This window comes from Meleagris gallopavo, chromosome 12 (genome assembly GCF_905368555.1).
Source record: "Meleagris gallopavo chromosome 12, MGAL_WU_HG_1.1, whole genome shotgun sequence".
Classification (NCBI taxonomy): domain Eukaryota; kingdom Metazoa; phylum Chordata; class Aves; order Galliformes; family Phasianidae; genus Meleagris; species Meleagris gallopavo.
This window is the reverse complement of record NC_139415.1, coordinates 19,151,984-19,171,359: the sequence shown is the minus strand read 5'-3', so window position 1 is coordinate 19,171,359 and position 19,376 is coordinate 19,151,984. Positions and strand designations below refer to the sequence as shown.

The 19,376-nt window shown below is 49.1% G+C and overlaps 2 protein-coding genes across 6 annotated transcripts in view; one reads left to right on the top strand and one right to left on the bottom strand.

Moving 5' to 3' along the window:
- The first annotated feature begins 43 nt into the window (after positions 1-43).
- On the top strand, positions 44-4,828 carry CIAO2A (cytosolic iron-sulfur assembly component 2A). Of its 5 annotated transcripts, none has more exons than XM_085233938.1 (5): positions 44-399; positions 834-926; positions 2,407-2,456; positions 3,569-3,614; positions 4,365-4,828. In XM_085233938.1, the coding sequence occupies exons 1-5, from the start codon at positions 183-185 to the stop codon at positions 4,460-4,462; spliced, it is 504 nt and encodes a 167-aa protein (XP_085090064.1). In that variant the 5' UTR covers positions 44-182; the 3' UTR covers positions 4,463-4,828. The 5 variants fall into 5 exon arrangements, with proteins under 5 accessions (XP_085090064.1, XP_085090065.1, XP_010715940.1 ...); XM_010717638.4 differs by having other exon boundaries at positions 88-309; XM_085233940.1 differs by having other exon boundaries at positions 93-399; positions 834-998.
- A 7,207-nt stretch (positions 4,829-12,035) lies between these two features.
- The window catches only part of ADAMTS7 (ADAM metallopeptidase with thrombospondin type 1 motif 7), a 47,017-nt gene continuing 39,676 nt past the window's right edge, over positions 12,036-19,376 (bottom strand). The window contains exon 24 of the mRNA XM_085233925.1: positions 12,036-13,877. Within this exon, the coding sequence (XP_085090051.1) occupies positions 13,705-13,877 (173 nt within the window). The 3' untranslated portion in view covers positions 12,036-13,704. The remainder of the gene's footprint in view (positions 13,878-19,376) is intronic.

Below are 19,376 nucleotides of genomic sequence, written 5' to 3'. Positions count from 1 at the left end.
GTTAACGTCAGCGCTCGCCGCTCTGCAGCTGTGCAACCACGGGAGCACGAGCACGCGGCGCTTCCCCGCGCCCCGCCCGCAGTGAGCGGCAGCCGCGCCCCGCCCCGCCCCGGGAGCACCTCCCTCCGCCGGACGGTGGCCGCGCGGGGCCGTTTCGCGCTCTCCCATGGCGGAGCGGGAGGATGTCGCTGGTGCTGGGGCTGCTGTCGCACACGCTGAGCAGAGTGCTGCGGTACTCCGGGCTGCGTAGGGGCTGCCATGCCCCGCCCCGCAGGGCCATGGAGCAGGACAAGGCGCTCGAGGTTTACGGTGACTGGCGGAGCTGCTCAGGGCCGCGCGGGGCGGGACGCGGGCGGGCCTGGAAGCGGCGGCGGAACAGGAGCCGAACGGTGCCCGTAGGTTGTGCTTAAGGCGCTCTCGAAGAGCCATCCGTGGGGCTCGGGCTGAGGAGGGGAGGGCGGAGGTGGGGAGGAGGATCGACCTGCCTCGTCGAGAAGTTAGATTTGGAAAAACGTGCAGGGCGAGCAGCTCTTTGTGAAATGCCGCACCGGTGCTTTGTGCTGGGATAGGCTGATTTTAAACCGCTTGCGGTTCTGAAGGTGTTACGCGTCCATTAATAGGTATTGGTTAAAATGGGACGGTAAAGTAACAGCAGCTACAGCGGGTGGTTCGATCTGCCCAGCTCCCAGGGAACCCGTACTGCACTGCTGGTATTTACAGCTGTGCCTCTGGGAACAGGATCAAAGCGAGCGCTGCCGGGAAGAGGGCTTTTAACTAGAAGTATTAAGTTTAGGAAAGTGACTTTGTTGTCGTTGGCTTCTGTTCTGCTTTAGATATCATCCGAACCATCCGGGACCCGGAGAAACCAAACACGTTAGAAGAACTGGAAGTGGTGACGGAAAGCTGTGTCAAAGTGAATGAGATTGGTGAGGAGGAGTATCTGGTTGTCATCAGGTTCACACCAACAGTACCTCACTGCTCTTTGGCTACTCTCATTGGTAACATTTCTGTTTCATTACGTCTTCAGCAAACGCGAAGTTAATTTTAGATTGTCTGAATAATATTCCTAGTAGTTAAAGTTCAGCGTTGTTTTGCCAGCGGTTTAGCTCATGTTGAGAGCCCTTCTGGCCATACAAACAACAAGGAACAGAAGGAATGGGGAGTTGTTGAAGGTCATATCGTGGAGTCACAGAATGGCTGGGTTGCAAAGGCCCACAGCGCTCATCCAGTCCCAACCCCCTGCTGGGTGCAGGTCGCCAACCAGCAGCCCAGGCTGCCCAGAGCCACATCCAGCCTGGCCTTCAATGCCTGCAGGGATGGGGCAAACATGTCTTCTGTTTTTCTCACATTAGGAAAACTTCAAAACAAAGCGGCTCTCAAAAATCTATTCAGAAGCTGTATGGAACACAGTGTGTGACCTATGAAGTTCCTCATTCTCTTGCAGGAAAAGGTTATGGTGATTATTTTAAATAATCAGGAAGCATGTGTAAGAATGGAGGCAGTAAACAGTTGTTTTCTTGATTTTGTTCTTTTTTTCCCAAACGTCCTCATCTGCACAGAGTTCTCTGAACTGCTTTGGGTGCGTTTGCTGTTAGCACTGGCTCACCTGAGCACAAACCAGGGCTGCAGCGTGGCTGTGGCTGTCCATGTGCAGCTCAGTGTGGAGCCAGGTTGTGGGGAGACGTGCAGCAGTAGGGCTGTCCCCTAGCTGGGGTGTTGCTCTCCAAGACAAACTGCAGTTCTCTGCTCAGTCACTTTGGAGACTTTCTCAGCAGTACTCCTTGTTATATACAAATCCATACTAGCATATTTTTGAAGCAAAATTTGAATGCTGATTGTTGATGCACAGCTTTTTTTCTTATTCCAGCAGCTTATTTTTTGGTAGATTTATTTGGCCCCAAGGATGACATTTTTTGTGTGCTATTTTCAATTATTTTCCAGTTCTGCATGTTAGACATCTGAAATAGTGAAGTTATAAGCTTGAGTTCCAAATTGTTGCAGGCAGGCCTTGCAACTATTCTCCCAACATTTTGTTTTGAGGTTTTAACAAAAACAAGCTAAGCATTCTTCTCAGCACAGAGACAGCCACAACAATAGCCAGGAAGCTCTATCAAAAAGGCAGAAGGCTGGAAATGGTGGAATTTGCACGCATTCAGTGTTTCTCAGGGATGCTGGGGACCAAAACTTCCTAAGTTTGTAAGGCAGGTATGAGCTCAACTGAGAGACTGCCTGAAAAGGGTCGGCGATGTGATTTGGTCTCCTCTGTGGCTTTTGTTGCTCAGAGTGCAGCAGGAGAAGGTTGCCAGGTACAGTGGTGGGTCTGATTGTTAAATATGTGTTCTCTGAAAGTGCACCTCAAAACCTTGAATTTGACAGGAACGTCTCTTAATCTGTTTTGTTTAACAGGCCTTTGTTTAAGAATAAAACTTCAGAGATGCTTGCCTTTTAGACATAAGGTAAGATATCAGTTCTGAAACCTGTTTCAAGCCACAAGTACTTCCAATGCTAAGTTTTCTTTAAGAAAGGATATGCTGCAGGATTGAGCAACTTGCAAACTGTGATAAAGGCTGGGGGTCTTTTAAACAGCCTGTTGTTTACCTATGGAGGAAGTGAATGTTGCAGAACAGGGGAGTACTGGAAGGGATCTCTGAATAAATGCGGTGATTCCTTTCCTTTACAAAATGTAGTTTGTTATACAGTGTTGCTTTTTGAAATCTTTTGTTTTGTTTTTATAGTTGCTAGTTTCATCTCTCCAGTTACGCAGTGTAAAGCAAGGCTTGTATTGCTAGATAATTAGGTAGATGGTGATCTGTCACGCTGGACACGTGATAACAAGTAGGTTTTGCTTCAGTGAGATAAGATAAGATAAGATGCACTGGACTTGTTTACTTTTCCTTTGGTACAGCAGTTCCATGACGTTTCCTTGTAGTTCTATTTGTGAGAAGTTGTGGTTGGTTTGTTTGTTTTGCCAGGCCTGCTTCAGTTAAATGCATGAAGTCAATTTGGGTCTGCTTAGCGTTTAGTCTTATAGACTCTCCCAGGCAGAAACCAGATAACGTACTATGCTACCATTTCAGATAGAACATGTGTTTCTTATCACCGAGTAAGACTTAAAAGGAATATCTTTTTACAAATATCTGTTCCTAAGGATGTCTTTCCAAGAGTTCTTAGCTTGTGGAAGTGACACTTGCAATTCTGGTGGCTTTCGAACAAATAGTCCTTGAGCTGTGACCAGCAGAGAACTTGCTAGGAAGGAAATGCCAATTCTGCACTCTGTTTCCAGTCGCCCAGCCGCAATGGATTTTTCACATGAGCCATTGATATCAGTGAGACATGAACGCTGCCACAATTTTGAAGGAGTGCTGAGGCCTCCTTGAATGGAGATAGATCTATTGCAACACAGTCACAAGGCTCAGATCAGTGACTGTCATTGGTTCCCTTCCATTGTGTGGGAACCTTTTAAAGGAACAGATTACGTGCATTGTATGTCTTTGATAGTTTTTTGTTTTGGTACTGAATATATTTTACATTTGATGTGTGCATCTAACACTGATGATCTCTCCTCTAGCTGGAAATCTACATATCTGAAGGTACACATTCCACTGAAGAAGACAGTAAGTAGAGCTTTAGACTCTGTGTTCTTTGAGAAGTTGCTGTTGTGCTGCTCAGTTATTGGCATGAAGAACTTCCTGCCTGGTTGATGATCTTAACATTATGAAGTTTCTCTGTATTTTGTAAATAAAATCTGTGGGACACTGAATTCTTCCAGAGCTGCATTTAATCACCATCTCAAACAGCTGCTAAAGCCTCTGTGGAGGCAATGCCCCGGCCCCTGTTCATAACCAGCAGAAATCTTCGTATGGGGCAAAACCAGTTCTTGCCATTAAATGACGAGACATTGAACCAGGAGAACATGGACTACTAATTTGTCACAAACCTCACACTTCAGTTGAAGACACTTAATTAGAATACCTTGTATTCTTTTCCTAAAAAGCAAAAAACTTTTGGTTTTTGATGGATGTTTTTTTTTGTGACTGAGCGCTCACTTGCTCTTTTTTACAATTTCCTATTAACCTCTCCTCAACTCCTTGGCTTCTGTGCTAGGTTATACAACCCAGATGTCTGCCTGCGCAGTAATTCACCAGTTCAGTCTGGGCTATTGTGCAAACTTCAGTCCTCTGCCTGAATAGAGATTTGCAGTGGAAGTGGACAGAATGCACTGTTACTGTAACACAGCATTTTCTCCCTCTTTGAGTTGGCCGTTCTCTGGGCTTGGAGAAGCCCCACCTTGCACTTGTCTTGCTCAGTATGCATAGAGCACCACTGAGAACTGCTTCTGACTTGATTTCTCCTATGTTTTGCAGTCAATAAGCAAATCAACGATAAAGAGAGAGTCGCAGCTGCGATGGAGAATCCAAACCTGCGTGAGATCGTGGAGCAGTGCGTTACAGAGCCTGACTAGCAGCTGCGACGCACACAGTTATCATTTTGATACATTTCTTAAAATTATCTTTGTTTAAAAAAGAGGAATCAAAGCCTTGAGTTTAATACTTGAGTTCTTTTTATCTTCTGTATGTTTTTTAAAAAAATTGTTTATAAGAGAGATTTAAATTATGAAAAATCAGTCTCTAAAATAAAACTAAGTATATAGTGTTAAGAGTTTGTAATATCTGGTGTCCAGAGAAGTATTTTATCTCATTAAAAAATGAAACAACACCGTATGTATTGCCTTCTGATAGACATTGTGACACAAATGCAGTTTTGCAGGTTAAATTTCTATTGTTTCAATCACCACACTGTAAAAATAAAAGAGATTCTTGTACTGAAACGCTGCTTTGAGTTCAGCAACTTTTTTTTTTCTTTAGCTTAGATTTCTGTATTTTTTATAAGTACATCTTTCCGATTCTGGTTTACAGTGACCTTGAAGGTAAGTTTTCCTGTGGCAGCGCGTTGCCAGAGGGATCCTGCTGTTTGCTGCAGCTTACCTGCAGGGGGGACGGGAGAGAATCCTGCAGCCTGTGGTCACCACTGTTCTGTTTCTTTTTGCTGCTCCCTCACTACTCTGATCTGGGGCATCCATAACGTTGTCACGTTTTCTCTCTGGAGAAGTTCCCTGGGGTTCATTTCCTGCTGCGGCTGTGGGTCTGACCGTGCATTTACTTTCCCTGAAGAATTAGGCGGATATTTCTCCCAGCTGGGAGAAGTGATGTTCAGGATCCGCTGCCCGGCCACAGGAGGGCCCAAGTGCTGAGCGTGTGAGCAGCGTGGCTACAGCTGTGTGCGCTGCCTGCTGGCAAACCATTCCCAGATCCCGAGGCGTTACCTGGGCAGTGCAAAACAGTTTTGCCCAGCAGGGGTTGGGGAGAGGTTCAGGGAGCCCTTCCCAGGCGGAGCTGTGACGACTGCAGCAGGCTTGTATTTGGTTGAACAGCGAGAAATCCTTGGAGTTCTGTGCAACATCTGTTGAGATTTCAGGGATTTGTAACCATTTTAATAATAAGCTTCATAAAGCTCTCCTGAAGGCATGAATGGTTGAATGGGTTCCATCTAGGCTGCATGTTATAAAGGGTGGAGAAAATGTTCTCTTTGTGGAGCTTCGTTCTGACGGGCGTCCCAGCTGTGCCAACAAGACCTGTAATCTCCCTGCTTCAGTGCCAAAGTCCCACTTTGGTCAAAATCAACAACCTGTGCATTTAGATTTCAGCTGGAATAGTCTACCACAATATATCCTCAAAGATGCATTTAGAAAGGTTTTGTATTATTTTTTTTTCCAGGCTCTTGAAATGGCAGCAGCTCCTGTCAGCTAAGTTCACAGACGAAGAGCAGAGGGAGATCTTTTCCTGCAGAAGAATTACAGTTGTAGTGTGGGCTGTGATTCTCCTGGAAGGTCCGAGGCTCCCTCTGATGCACTAACGTGCTGAGATGATGAAATGCCGTATCAGCAAATGGCCACAAAGTAAAGGCGCTTCGTTCTCCAAGTACCTGGGTGCCACGCGAATGTATTTCGATTCCTCTGGAAGCATTTTTGGAAATTGTGTGTTTATTCACTGAGAATTTGTACATCGCAGCTTTAATCAATACATCTCCAAAGGCAATCAGAACGGAGAGCAGCCTCCAGTAAGCTCAGGCTGTTCTGAAAGCAGTGACATTCAGCAGCGAGCAGTGAGCTTGCTGTGAGAATCTGCAGTAACAGCCGACAAGAAGGGAAGCTTGTCTGTGAATTATTTTAGCACGATGGCGCCTGAAGGCTCCTGCTAACACTGGGCCCTACTGTTTTAGGCTCTTAAGAAAAAGACAGTAGGGGGTAATCTGCCACTTCAAAACCCCTAAATCATTCAGGATGCCCTAGGAAGGATGAGCAGCACCACGGCAGAGTAAACACGCAAAATGTGTCGCAAACAGAAAATAAAATGGTTAGCAGTCTGTAATTAATAAAGGATGCGTTCCGCCGAGTGAACGGCCGCAGCAGCAGCCTAGCACTTTCTCCAGGAATTTCAGAGCTGTTAAGCTGCTGGGCTGTGCTGGTTGTGGTGTTCCTTGCACCCTTGTTCTCACCGATGTCTCGGCAGGACTCGGTGTCACACACCGTATCTGAAATGGCTCCAAGGCAATGTCTGCAAGTCTGCAGGGTCAGCTGAACAGAGTAAAACTTCACATAGAAATTACCCTTTTAAGATTAAAGCTATGCTGGCTTTATGAAATAGAAGGAATGTTTCATTTTGCTCCTTTTCAAAAGGAGAAAAACAAAAGCAAAGGATTTTTTCCTAACTATTAATGGTTCCTGGAGAGAAGGAAACGTAGACAGAAGTGTTCTGGAAGTGCTTTCCCACGAGGGGGAGCACCGAGAAAGGATCTCAGAGACGGGGAGCTCCGCAAAACCCTGCGCTGGTGCTGCTCCGGTTTTTATTTCGCCTTCTTCCCCCCTAAGGTCAGTTCTGCCCCGGCAGGGCAGCCCAGCAGCAGAGCCGGGGCTGAGAGCACTGCGGAGGGGACATCACAGCTCCATGCTGCCGTGTGCTGTTTGTCCTTGCTTTTGTGGGCTGCTTTACACGGCCCCAGATGTAAGTATGTGAGCTGAAAGATAACTTTCTTTATCGGAGTCCCCGCTTTGAAGCTGCCCTTAGAGACTGGGGAGCCGTCCCCTCAGAAACATCTCTTTATCTTCTAGTTGCACATTTTACATTTTTTGCCTTTAAGTAGGAACTTTCTCAGGAAAGCTCTGTCCCTTGAGGACACTTGCTTGTTGCCACCAAACATCCCAAAATAGCACGCACGCGTTTTCTCTCTGTCTCCTGCCATACCAAAAGCCCAGCGTCTGATCTCTGGGAGCTCCATGCTTTTCCTTCTGTGGCATTCAAGGGAAAAAAAAAAAATACAACCACCTAAAACCTCTTACACGTTTGTGGTGGGAGCTACACCTGAGAACAGTGAATTTGAAGACAGATCTGGAGTTGTGTGACACAAATTTGGGGTGCTTCAGTCTGTGTTCAGCCTGCTGCAGGTGCACTGGGCCCTCCCAGAAGTGAATTCTGAGCTTAGGAGTTCCTTTGCTTGTGATGCTGGGAGCCGTTTGGATGTGAGGGGCTCCTTCCACCACCGTTGGCTGGGTAGTTCTGTGGAACCTCTGTGGCAAAGCTGCAGCTGGCACTGCTTTGATGGCTTTATTTCTGGTTTATTATTTTCTGGCAAGCCTTTAATTGCAGCCTTGAAACACACAACTGCTTTTCCTGTGCCGTACCCAACTGCGCCACGGATCAGAGGCAGCTGTTTGATACATCAGCACTGATGTGAATGATGTGCCCCAAAAGAAGCCTCTGCTAAACAGATTTTCAGTGGGTGAGGAGGGAGAGCTCTGCTTGCACCCAGCACAGTTTGCAGTGCACAACAGCAGTGTGCACACCGTGGGCTACCAGCTGTAAGCAAAGCCTCCTCCAAAGGTCAACGGGCTTCACAGGGGTAATTTCTGCTACAATTCCACCAGCTTCATGCTGATTTAAATGTAAGCGTATCCATGAGAAAGACCTGAAATACCCTGGGAAGAGGAAGAGGCATTTCTCGGGGAGGGAAATGGCAATGATTCGCTTTATTTCTCTAGAAATTTAATCCCAGGAAGGTTATCTTACTCCATTTCCTGATCCAATGCAAAAATGCTCCAGGTCATGGTTTGAGAGTCCCAACCTGTTTCGTATAGCCTTTAATTTAAATGAACAGCTTCTGGACTGTAATCAGATAAAAGTGTGAGATTTGCACATAAATGGCACTGAGAGCCCCAGGGCAACAGGTGATGTTACTGCACTGCCTCTCCCTGCACACATGCGTGGCACCCAGCTGCAGCCCCACACTGCTAATGGGAACAAGGCAGTGAAGGCTGAAATATTTCAGAATGTAACACTCCACCTGCCCTGCTGATGTGTGCCTCTGGAGGAGTCCAGCAAAGCCCTGCTGCTTCCCTGAGGGAGTTAACCTGCTTTCAGAGTTACCCACAGAAGCAGGAACCACCTGAAGTTTCAGTTGTGGTGGTAAAGTGCTGCACCGCCACAGTGATTGATGGGGTTTGGAGCTGATTTCTTCTGAACCCTTTATTTCAGGGAAGGACAAAATTCCTGCTTGGGGGAGGTCCTCAGAGCTGAGCACCAGCTGTTTCCAAAGCCTGGGCAAGGGAGTCTGTTGGTGTTAATGATGCTCAGCTGAGGGCTAGCTGGGCCAGCAAGCTTATCTGTAGCAAAATGTAATTCCAATAGTGTCTTTTTTCTTAGCAGCTTTGCTGTATGCCTGCAGAATTTTGCCACAAGCCAGCACAGATTCACCCTGCTGGAGGTGCCCGTGTGTTGGGGAGCTGCCCTGAGGGACTGGGGACAAGAATGTGGGCAAGACCTTCTGGTATTGGTAGAGAATGAAGCAGCGAGCTCTTATAAACAGAGCCCTAGAAAACTGAAGTGATGTACCTTTGCTCAAGTAATGACATTGCAGCAGAAGAAGAGTGAGAAAAACCAATGCTGTGAGCCGTTCCTGCTCCATCCGGGCCTCGCTGCCTCCTGCTTGGCCTCCTCCTGTGCTCAGTCACCCACAGCACGGCCTCGCTGGCTGGCAGCTGGTGCTGGGCTGGAGGGCTATTTGGGGATTAAAATACTGCAGCTGAGATCATCTGGTCCGGACAGAAGGACCTGGGTGGAACTGAGAGCCTGCAGAACACAGGTGCACTGACAGGACAATCCCACGCCTTCTTGAGATGCTGAAGTGTTTTAAGTGTTATTGTTAATAAATGACAAAGAACTTGCTCTATGGAATTCCTGCTGCTTCCCAATTAATGAGCTTTCAGTTCCTTCCTGTCTCCAGCTCTGGAAATGTCTGGATGTGAATGAGGAGAACACAAGGTCTGATATCTAATCGGAAGCCAAGAACCTCTGGCTTTCCTCAGAGAGGCTTCAGGAGATCCCAGTGAAATAATAGAAGCAACAGAAAACATGAGCAGAGCAGGCTTTCAGCCTGGCCGGCCTCTTCCCTGCAGGGGCAGGAAGGAGGGGGCAGTGATTTTGGGGTGACCCCCTGGGATGTGTGTGTCCCACCCCCACACCAGCACTGCCTCCGGGGGCCACCGCCTCCAAGTGAGGGCACAGCAGTGCCCTGGTGTCAGCACCTTGCATGCAGTGAGATGGGCTGTTTGTAAGTAAAAGTCTTCACAACCATAAACAGAAAGCCTGCAGAGAAACAGGTTTTGTATTTACAACTGGCCCTGAAAAAAGCAAGCAAAGTCCTTCGGCATTAAGGACGTTCAGTGTTGTGGGTACCAGGGAGGTTTAAATTGTGACTGCAGTTGCAGAAATAGTAACATTTGGGAGGAAAAATCTCATTTATTTCTGTATTTCTGTAATCATAATGAAAACAGCAGGCGAGATTTAACAAGTGCTCTGTGGGAGAAGTGGTCTGGTTGAGGAGCTTCGCACTGAATGTGAGATGAGCTGAAACTGCTGTTTGGGTCTGATGCCTGTATGACCCCGGTGCTCCTGCTCTGATCCTGAGCACATCATGTCAAGGCTGTGCTCCAGGGCTGACTGCCTTCAGGACAGAATCACTTCTCACATTCATTTCATCAACAGATCCTCAGGAATGAAGCTGTGCGATGTGATGGTTTTCCCTTGTTCCAAATCTTTCTCTGAGCTCAGGATGCATTATTCCAAAACATGGCAAGTAAAACCTGTGAGCAGTTCTTTCCCTGCTTGGTAATTAGCAGCTGATGTTTACAATAAGTATCAGGAAACTTTGCTGAATCCCTCTTTAAAAAATATACTGTTTTTTTTCTATTTCCTCTGTGGCAAATATAGGAAAAAGCTACTTATGAGTGTCTGTTCTGAGCCTGCACTGGGTGTGCTGAGGCAGCCCGGGGTCAGCATGTGGAGGCCTGCAGCTGTGCAAAGCAGAGAGAAACCTATCTGTAGGTGACTCTCTATGTATTTACACACAGATGTGAATAGGTGCACAAGGGGGAGATGGCAGCAGCCTGCAGTCAGCCTGTGCTGCAGGCAGGGGATGGCATCGTTTACACCACGTACATCGAAATCTTCAATGGCACCAAACATTAAGACCAATTCATTTGGAACAGGAGATATTTCCTAGCTTTGCATTGCTCCAGTACTGGTAGGTGCTGTGATTAAGCTTGCCCAGATTTGTATCAGTGTGCATTCCTGCCCTAAACCCAGCCTGCAGCACCCACTGCTTTAACCCAGTGGGGAGGTGAACTGGCTGCAAGAACAAAATTCCCTGCAGCACCTGACAGCTTAGCAGAGGAATCCAATATTCTTCACATGGGCCGAGTAAAACTGAGCAGACAAAGGTCAGCGAGACTTAAGAGTCCCTCATTGGGAAGGTTCACAATTAGTGGGAAACCCGCCTTTACTGTGTGGCAAATGAAGCATACGTGTTTTGCAGAGTTGGTCTTCAATGGGGTCTTTCTGAAGTAATGAACCAAAAGTATCTTACAATGACAAATTGAATGCATCCTGGTAACCACATATCCTGTATCTGCAACAAAAAGCATTGCTTAGGGCTTTCCTTGTGCACGGGCTGTTAATAGTGAGTCCTCTGGGAGGGAACTGCCCGGCCCAATGCCTGCATGTGCTCAGCGCTGTGAGCAGCACCCAGCTCTGCTGCTCTGCGTCCTGGCACAGTGCTGGCAGCGTGCAACTGCCATGAGCTGTGCCTGCAGTGACTGCCATGAGCTGTGCCTGCAGTGACTGCCATGAGCTGTGCCTGCAGTGACTGCCATGAGCTGTGCCTGCAGTGACTGCCATGAGCTGTGCCTGCAGTGTTGGATGGCACGCAGCCGGCCGCCAAGCTCAGCAAGCACGGCAATTTAAAGGCCACACCTTTCCTGGTGGTACTGGGGCACAAACAGTGCTAGGAAAATGAGTAAGCATTGTCAGATGTGCTAAGGAAAAAAGAGAATCGCGACTCTGGAAAACTGAGGCGAGTTCTGGGAAGAAATGACAGCTGGCACAGCTGCAGCCCCCAGAACTGCACACTGCTGGGTGACAGAAAGGGCAGCTCAGCGACTGCATCATGGCACTGAGTTACACCAGTACCTTACACATAATGCTTCACCTCCAATGTACTGAATGCGTATAATTCAGGCAGAATTTACATGATTCTTTCAACAAACACTTGAATTTCAATGTGCTGCCTGGACTGCCTGTGGTGTCACATGCAGAACACCACGGGGTTTGCTTCGCTGTTATGGTTAGCACTGCAATGAATCAATTTGCACCACAGATCAGAGGCTGAAGCCTTTAGCTCCGGGAGCACCAGTGCTTTACCTCAAATCTACAGAGCTCAGATTGTAATCACACAAATCCCAGTTTCTATGGGCAGCCTTAAATGATTTTCAGATGCAAACCGATTGCTCCTCTCTGCTGCAGCTGAGATGAGAGCAATCAAACCCCTGCTGCTGCCAGGACCTAAACTGCCTCCACTTAACTGAGTTTTCAGTGAAAAGCCCTTTAGAATTCCCCAAGGGGAAGAGAAAATATGAAACCCTTCAATTTCCTTCAATAACTGTTTAATTTAACACACTTGTGGGCAACAGCCATTAAAACCCAGCACGTTTAGAGCTAGCTATTCCTTAGCAAAACCTAGGAGCGTTGACAGAAGCAAGGGACAGACGGTGCCAACCCAAAAGAAAACAGGAATGAACACAGGCTCTTAAAATGTAAAAATTTACACCACGTTGGAAAGGAATACAACACAAATGGTGAAATCATGGCTTGTGTTTTACATGCAAGTCATAGACAGGAATTCCCCTTGTTACGTGACACAGTGCTGCAGTTGTTCCAGACAGTACAACTTAACTTAGGTCTGCGTGTGACCACATTGCTCCATGCAATGCAGTGATGCTGGGCTCTGTCCTTTTTCCACTGAGCTCAGCACAAGCAGCGCTGTGTTCACAGTCTCCCAGTTTCTCAGCCTGCAGAGTAATACAGAAAGGACGTGCTACCAAAATGCACCCGCCCTCCTCCAGGAGCCAACCTAACAGCAAATCCTCCCTAAGGCCTCAAGGATTAACATACGAGCACTGCCGGACCAGCTGCCGGGTGCCTCTCATACAGTAGCACTTACTATAGTAAAAAAGAACCAACTAACTTTAACAGAAGTGCATCTACATAAGCAGAAAGGTTTTTAGCTTGGTAAGAGCACAGAAAAACACCTTAACCAACCATTAAAGTTCTACAGTGTAACTGCATGCTGAAATCCAGTTGTGTAAGTACAATTCACTTTGCCATTTGGGCTTTCACAAGGAAGGATGTGGCCAAACAAGAGCAGTGTTTGCCATGCACACACATTGCTCACAGCTGGGGCTAGAACAGCTTTCCAGCTCTTTCTCTGATCCATGCAAGGGCCTACACTGTTTGACTCCAAAGCAATCTCTCATTTCATTCCTGCCTTGTGTCCCCAGCCAGCCCCTCTGCTCCGCACACGGGTGGGGGCTTTTGCAGATGAAGCCATCAGCACAAAGAGGGCAGAGCCCTTGCATGCACTGCGAGCCCAGGGCTTCTGGTGGTGACTAAGGCTGAAGGCTTTCTTCCTCTGATCTCTCTCCGTTTCTGAAATTATGGTTATTTAGCTTCAGTGCATAAACAATCCAATGAAAATTATAGAAATGGGTTGCCAACTTCCAGTCCCTTAAGGGGGGAAAAAAAATCCAAATGGTCAGCTGTACTGGTGGAATGATACTCATTTTATACATATAAAAATTACAATAGAAATCAAGAGTTCTGTGCTGGCCTGCCAACACTATCAAGAGGCTGAAAATATCAAACGATAGCACCATTAGCATTTCTGAGAAGATTCCCCGCATAATTGCTGCTTGAAGTTTCCCTTCCCTAACATGCTCTCTGTGACTGCTCAGTGATGGCTGTGACCCTAACAGAGCTGTGCCCATTCTGGCACAGCACACTTGGTGAGACCTGCACCCCCGGCCCAACCAGACATACTTCTCAGAGGGCCCGTTTGAGCACCGTTATAGTGTAGCACAAATGAAACAAATCATGCCTTCCCTGTGTTTTGCAAGAGCACCGTGTGGATCTTGGGCTGCACCACCCTGTGCAGTGACAGAGCAGCACGGCTGGCTGGTCCCCAGCTCCCTCCTGTGCCGCAGGGCTGCTCCCAGAGCCGCCACGGGTCCAGGTGCTTTCTGGGCTCGGGATGGCCCTGTCACCTCCTGGAGGCCCGCTCGTCCCCGCGGTCCTGGTCAGGAGCCCCGTGGTGCCCGTGCTGGCGGCAGCTTTGGCAGCACTGGATGTAGACTGTCGGGAGGTGGCACCTTCCCAGCACCCGCAGGGTCTGGCAGAAGCTGAACGTCAAGCGGTCACGCTCACAAACGAAGCCTGGAGGAAGTGAGAGGACAAGGACAGCGTTACTGCAGTCCCATCGGTACAGCTGGCAGACATTTGACAGGAAAATCAGCACGCACTTGGTAGGGACTTCACAGAATGCAGTCACCTTCCCCTCAGCACTGAGCAGCCATCGGTCCTCATTTCTAATCGCCAGCAGAAGCAAAATTTGCACTTCTACCTACAGCCGGCAGCACTTTTCCAGAGCAGAGAAACCATAATGGCAGGCGGGGCTGAGCCTGGGGTTGTCACCACCGCGTTGCACAGAGCAGCAGCCCTGGAGCTGGGTGTACATCCCCTCCGATCCTAGACTCCACTTCAGCCTGTTTGTGGCCGGCAAATGCAACGGCAAACCTGCAAATGTCTTCAGTGCCACGTCGGGGCCTGGTGCTGCCAGCAGCTGTGGTTGAATGTGGCTCTGCAGGCTTTCCTGGCCGCAGATCTCCCACCAGCGCCCCAAAGCCCTCACCTCAGCGACAATTCATTTCTGTGTTGCGCTTGGTTTGTTTCATCTCCTTCCCTTCCTGCAGGTGTCTCACAAACCTCCCCACAGCACAACATCCATGCTGCTCTGTGGACGGGCTTTGTTTCGGGAACTGCTTCTCCCCGGCCAGCTGCAGGAGCGCGGCTGCGACACGCGGGGCTTCCTCTGCCAGCAGCCAGGGAGCACCGAAGGCAGAGTGACACAGCCAGGTGCTTCTTCCACTCTTTGGCTTCTGCCCACAGAGACCTTGCCCCTAAAAACACCCACACACTTTGCATGCAAGTCCCAGTGCTGAACATCCTGTGGAAGCTGCAGCAATCGGCCCCAGATGGGGCTCTGATGGGGCAGACCCATCTCCTGCATCGGGGGTTTGCTTCGGTTCTTAATTTCCACCTTTTCCAGTTCATACAAAAACAAGCACTGCACATTGCTGAGCCTCTAGCATCTCACACAGCTGTGTAAAACATTGAAATCACGTCTGTTCTAATTTCATCTCCTGTAGAAGTGATTAAATACAACGACAGCCCTTCTGTGGAAAAGGGCAGCATGGCTGCACCCAGGTCCAGCAGCCCTGTGCTCCCTGTCCCTGGGCATCTCCTGCCCAGCACACACAGACGACCATGGGATGGCCCCACAAAAGGCTCTTTTCTCTTTCCTTAGGCACTTTTTGGCAGGGAAATGCCAGCGGTGGGGACAGAGCCAGGCAGCTCTCCGAGCACTGCCCTACACTGTCTCCCTTTGGCGAACAAAGGGCTTTGTTTAGGGAAAGGCCAACGTCCCCATTCCCACCAGGGACAATCTGGTCCTCGGTGCGGAGAGCAAGGGACACAGCAGATGCAGAACAGTGTCCCCCTGCTTTTGGACTTCAATCGCAGCCTTCAGCCTGCCAGCAAGGTCGTCACTATCCTGCTCTAAAATTAATCTTCTATTTCCTCTCTTCCTCTCTACCAACAGCTACTTCTGCACGGCAGTAGTGTCTCTGTGCCCTGAAGAAAACATTTAATGCTGATGCTGCTGCCTGCTGGTGCTGCCAGCTCCAGCTGCTGCCACCAACCCATACCAGCACTGGAGCTGGCCCTGTGCTGTGCCCTTGCCTGGGGTTTGGGTCTGTTTCGCAGAGCATGACGCAGATTTCCAGGCAGAGCAGAGCTGATGAGGAATTGCTGGAAAGCCCTGAGTGGCTGTGGGAGGGAGCGGTGCACAACCCCAGCCCCACTTCAATAACAAAACCAAGAGCACTGGAGCTGTTCGGCAGCGGGGAACGGCTTGCTCATGTGATGCTCCTTTGACATCAGTCACAAGAATTGGTCACAAGCATCCCTGTACCACAGAATCCCTTTCACTATGAGACAGTTGGACTCACAGAGGTGTCTACAGTCGCGTTTGCAAGTGCTGCAGGTCACGGCTGCACTGAGCAGTGATCCAAATATACCTTCAGGGTTTCTGGTGAGAGATGGAAGCCTCAGTTTCTGCTTGCAGAAACCCCTCCTGCCCCCAAAGCTTTGTGCTGGAAATAGTTTGGGCACCTGGCTGCCACCCAAGCTGCAGAGCTGCACACAGCCTCCACCATCTCAGCTGCTGAAACCCCTGCACTAGGGTAGGACTCAGTGATCACTGACCATCAGCTGCAGCGTGGCCCTGGTAGCATGGCATGGGCTTCCTGCAGCATTCACAAAGCTGTCAGGTTGGGTTGCTGGCTTGGATAGCAGTGCTGAGCAGGAGAGGTGGAGACAACAGCTATGGCCCAGGCAGGCGTGGATGGGATGGCATGCTCCATGGGGCTGGCTATTTGCTGCATCTAACAGAGCAAATGTCACACCATTTAAAACCCCAAGGGGCTTACAAGAACTCAGTTACCTCTGTTGCACTCTGGAGGCTCAGCCCTGCTGTGGGAGCGGTGCTGGGCTGGGATAGCTCCGCAGAGCACTGGGAATGTCAGCGGGCAGCTGCATGCCTTGCTGTGCTTGTTGCTGTTCATCAGCCTTTTGCTCATGCAAACAGCCTTCCTAGAAAGTTATTTATGGATTGCAACCAAGCTGCCTCCTGCCTGCCCTTGCAAGAGCTGTGAAGGTTTTGCTGCTGGAGCTTCTGGCTGGAGGGCAGCCTCCCAGGGCTGTCGTTTGATCCCTTTCCAACAAGTCAGTGCCCTGGCACGGGGATGGAAATTCCCAACACTGCATCTGTGCACAGGCAGAAGACCAGCAGCCCCACCAGGCGAGGATTCCCTGGGTAAGCTGAGTTATCCGCAGAGCGGGTCCTGCTAGAAGACACAATCCAGGGCGGGCTTGCAGAGTGGGGGTTCTGCTGCTCCTTCCCTGACCTCATGTCAGACCCCGCAGCAGGGCTACAGTTGTCAAAAGCATTTTTATAAAATGAAGTGGTGGGGCGTTGCTGAGTGCAGGTCGCTCAGGCCCAGCACAGAGTCCCAGCACACAGGGTCAAATTCAGTGTGGAACAACTTGGCTGAGCCACGATTCCTCCCTGGACAAGGCAAGCTATAGCCAGCTCTTCATTTTTCAGCTCTTCAGAGAAGGTCCCTGCAGATTTGACTCAATTTTCATTTAATCCTTCTACTGTTATTTGTGTCTATTAACAATTTTTTTTAATGATCCTAACACTTCATCTAAGAACGCACTTCAATCTTCAAGCTGATGCCAAATTTTACTCTGAAGAAATAGCGTAAAGCAGGGCTTTTCAAATCCAGTCCAAGTCAGCACATTAGAAACTGAAAACCCACAAATTTGTGGTTGTTTTTTTAAGTTGATGTGGAAGTCACTTTACATTTCATTTAAGCTTCTGCCATACAGAGCTAAGCACTTACTTTTATGTTGGTGAAAAACAAACTTCCTGATACAGATGTTGTAAAAACAAGGCAAGGTTGGGCTCAGAGCTGAGCCAGCAAGACAAGAGCACTGAGCCTCTGACCTCTGGCCTGTGGGATGCTCTCAGAGCCAGGTCCCAATTTAACAAACTTTATCCCCGGCTTCTGCTCCCAGGGCTGCAGACCCTCAGCTGGCAGCGAGCTCTGGAGGAGATGCTGAATGCAGCAACATGAGTGTGGCCAGCATTACAGACTGGTGAGCATTCACATGCCATGGGTCTGGATGCTGTCTGTCCCACCCACACCTCAATTCCCTGCACACAACGCTGGTGTGGCACAGACCCCCCATTCAAAGCCCCAACGGGCAGCACGGTGTTTCTGCAATGCTGAGAACTGCACCAGTGTCAGGAAAACAGGTCACTCACTTATGTGTGAGATGCAAAGTTTAATCCCTGGTGCTACAGTATGTGCCCAGTCTCTGCTCCTGCAAAGCAAACCGGCACTGCTGCCATCACCCACCCTGCTGCCCCACATACTCTGGCCATTCATGCCAAAGTCCATGGAACTTTAAAAGCTTGGAAAATGGAGAGAGGAAAGCAGAAAGTCCCCATTATTCAGGTGCTGGTGCTCAAGGTTGGTATCACTGTGCAAGGATCACCAGCACCCAGCCTCAGAATGATGGACAGGACTGAGCAAACAGCCGTGCTCACCAGGGGTGAGGAGCAATGAGCCATTTGTCAGTCTGGATCCGACAGGGAGGAATTCTCATTTCCCAAGAGCTGATATAGAGCCAAGACTGGAGGATTTTCCCTACACTCAAGGAAAACAACTGTGCTGTTCTTTCACTTCATTCTCAGCAAAAAGGGGAGGGGGAGAAAAAGCCAACTCTACTTAAACACATCTCTGTACATGACCCCCAGCTTCCTCTCCAAAAGCTGAAGCCACGCATAACATGCAGTTGGCAGGGCAGGCAGGAACATGCAGCCATTTTGCATCTATGGACTCACTGATTGCTTTGCTTTTATTTTTTGTGCAAGATTAGGCAGAGTAGTGGTGCTGGGCTGATGAAGGAAGCAGAAGCTGGGGGTGAGCAACTGGGAGAGCCAACGCACGGCTGAGTGGTGCTGACCCCGCGGCCATGGGGGAAGCACTCCTTCATTTCAGCCCTTGCTCTCCTTAGTTTTAGCACACCCAGAGCCCCTGATGTCAGTGTGTAGCTCCTGGTGCTGGAGACGAACAGGCACTTTTACCCCCCTAACTGCTTGCTCTGGACACTGAAGTCCATTAAAACTTATGTTTTCAAAGCCTTCCATCTACTTGGAGATTGTCAAGGAAGAGAGAGGAGAAGCATCTTCCTCTCTGCTGCTCAGCCCAAGGTTATTCATAAAGACTGAGAATCCTTTCCAAAGCTCCACTCTCCCACTCTCCACTGACTGCTGCTGTCAATTAGCAATAAATAAAGGGCACTTAGTGGCAGCGCCTCCCTCTCTTGCCACCAGGATACAGACCTACATGTGCAAATGACAAAAAATTGGAATTTGCTGCCATTAATTCCAGCATGTATCCCTTGCGGACAAACTTAGCGGTATGCAGAACCACGAATAATTTCGTTTCCCTTCTCAAAGCAAGAAGAAATAGGATGTTTAATTGCTAATTAATCTTGAGATGACTGGAAACACAGCCAAGCACTGGATAACGAGCCTGGAGCACAGGCGACAGCAGGGTGAGAGCAGACACAGGTCTGCCTGTTCCTCGGGCTGCTCCTGGGGCACAGGCAGAGCCACTCCTGCTGGCAGGAAACCTCTGTTCAACTCCTGTAGAAACCACAGCCACGGCTGCCTTGTGCAGCCTTGTTCGTGGGACAACTGTACTCCTTGCCTTAATCCCCTTCCCTCTCTGGTATTTGTGATTTGAGATACTTCTGGGGAACAATCGCTTTGCTGATCTATCTCAGCAGCACAGCCCCTGCATCGTCTGCTTTCAGCAAACGGGCAGTGGTTGCTGGGGGAGAGAGGGAGCAGTCCAGCAGCACACGGTCCCCTGACGGGGGCTTGTGTTTAATGACGTCCTGATGGGCAGGGCATGCTAACAGCAAGCTATGCACTTTGCTCCTCGTCCCCCAGCAGGACAGGAGTGCGGACACATCCCAACTGTGGCTCCCCACCCTGGTGTCTGCTGCCCTTCCCTC

Bases quoted from the DNA above. Each gene is read 5' to 3' on its own strand.
- CIAO2A (XM_085233940.1), top strand. From the start codon at position 183: ATGTCGCTGGTGCTGGGGCTGCTGTCGCACACGCTGAGCAGAGTGCTG. The intron at 999-2,406 runs GTAACATTTCTG...TTTGTTTAACAG, and splicing joins CTCTTTGGCTACTCTCATTG to GCCTTTGTTTAAGAATAAAA. The intron at 3,615-4,364 runs GTAAGTAGAGCT...TATGTTTTGCAG, and splicing joins ACATTCCACTGAAGAAGACA to TCAATAAGCAAATCAACGAT.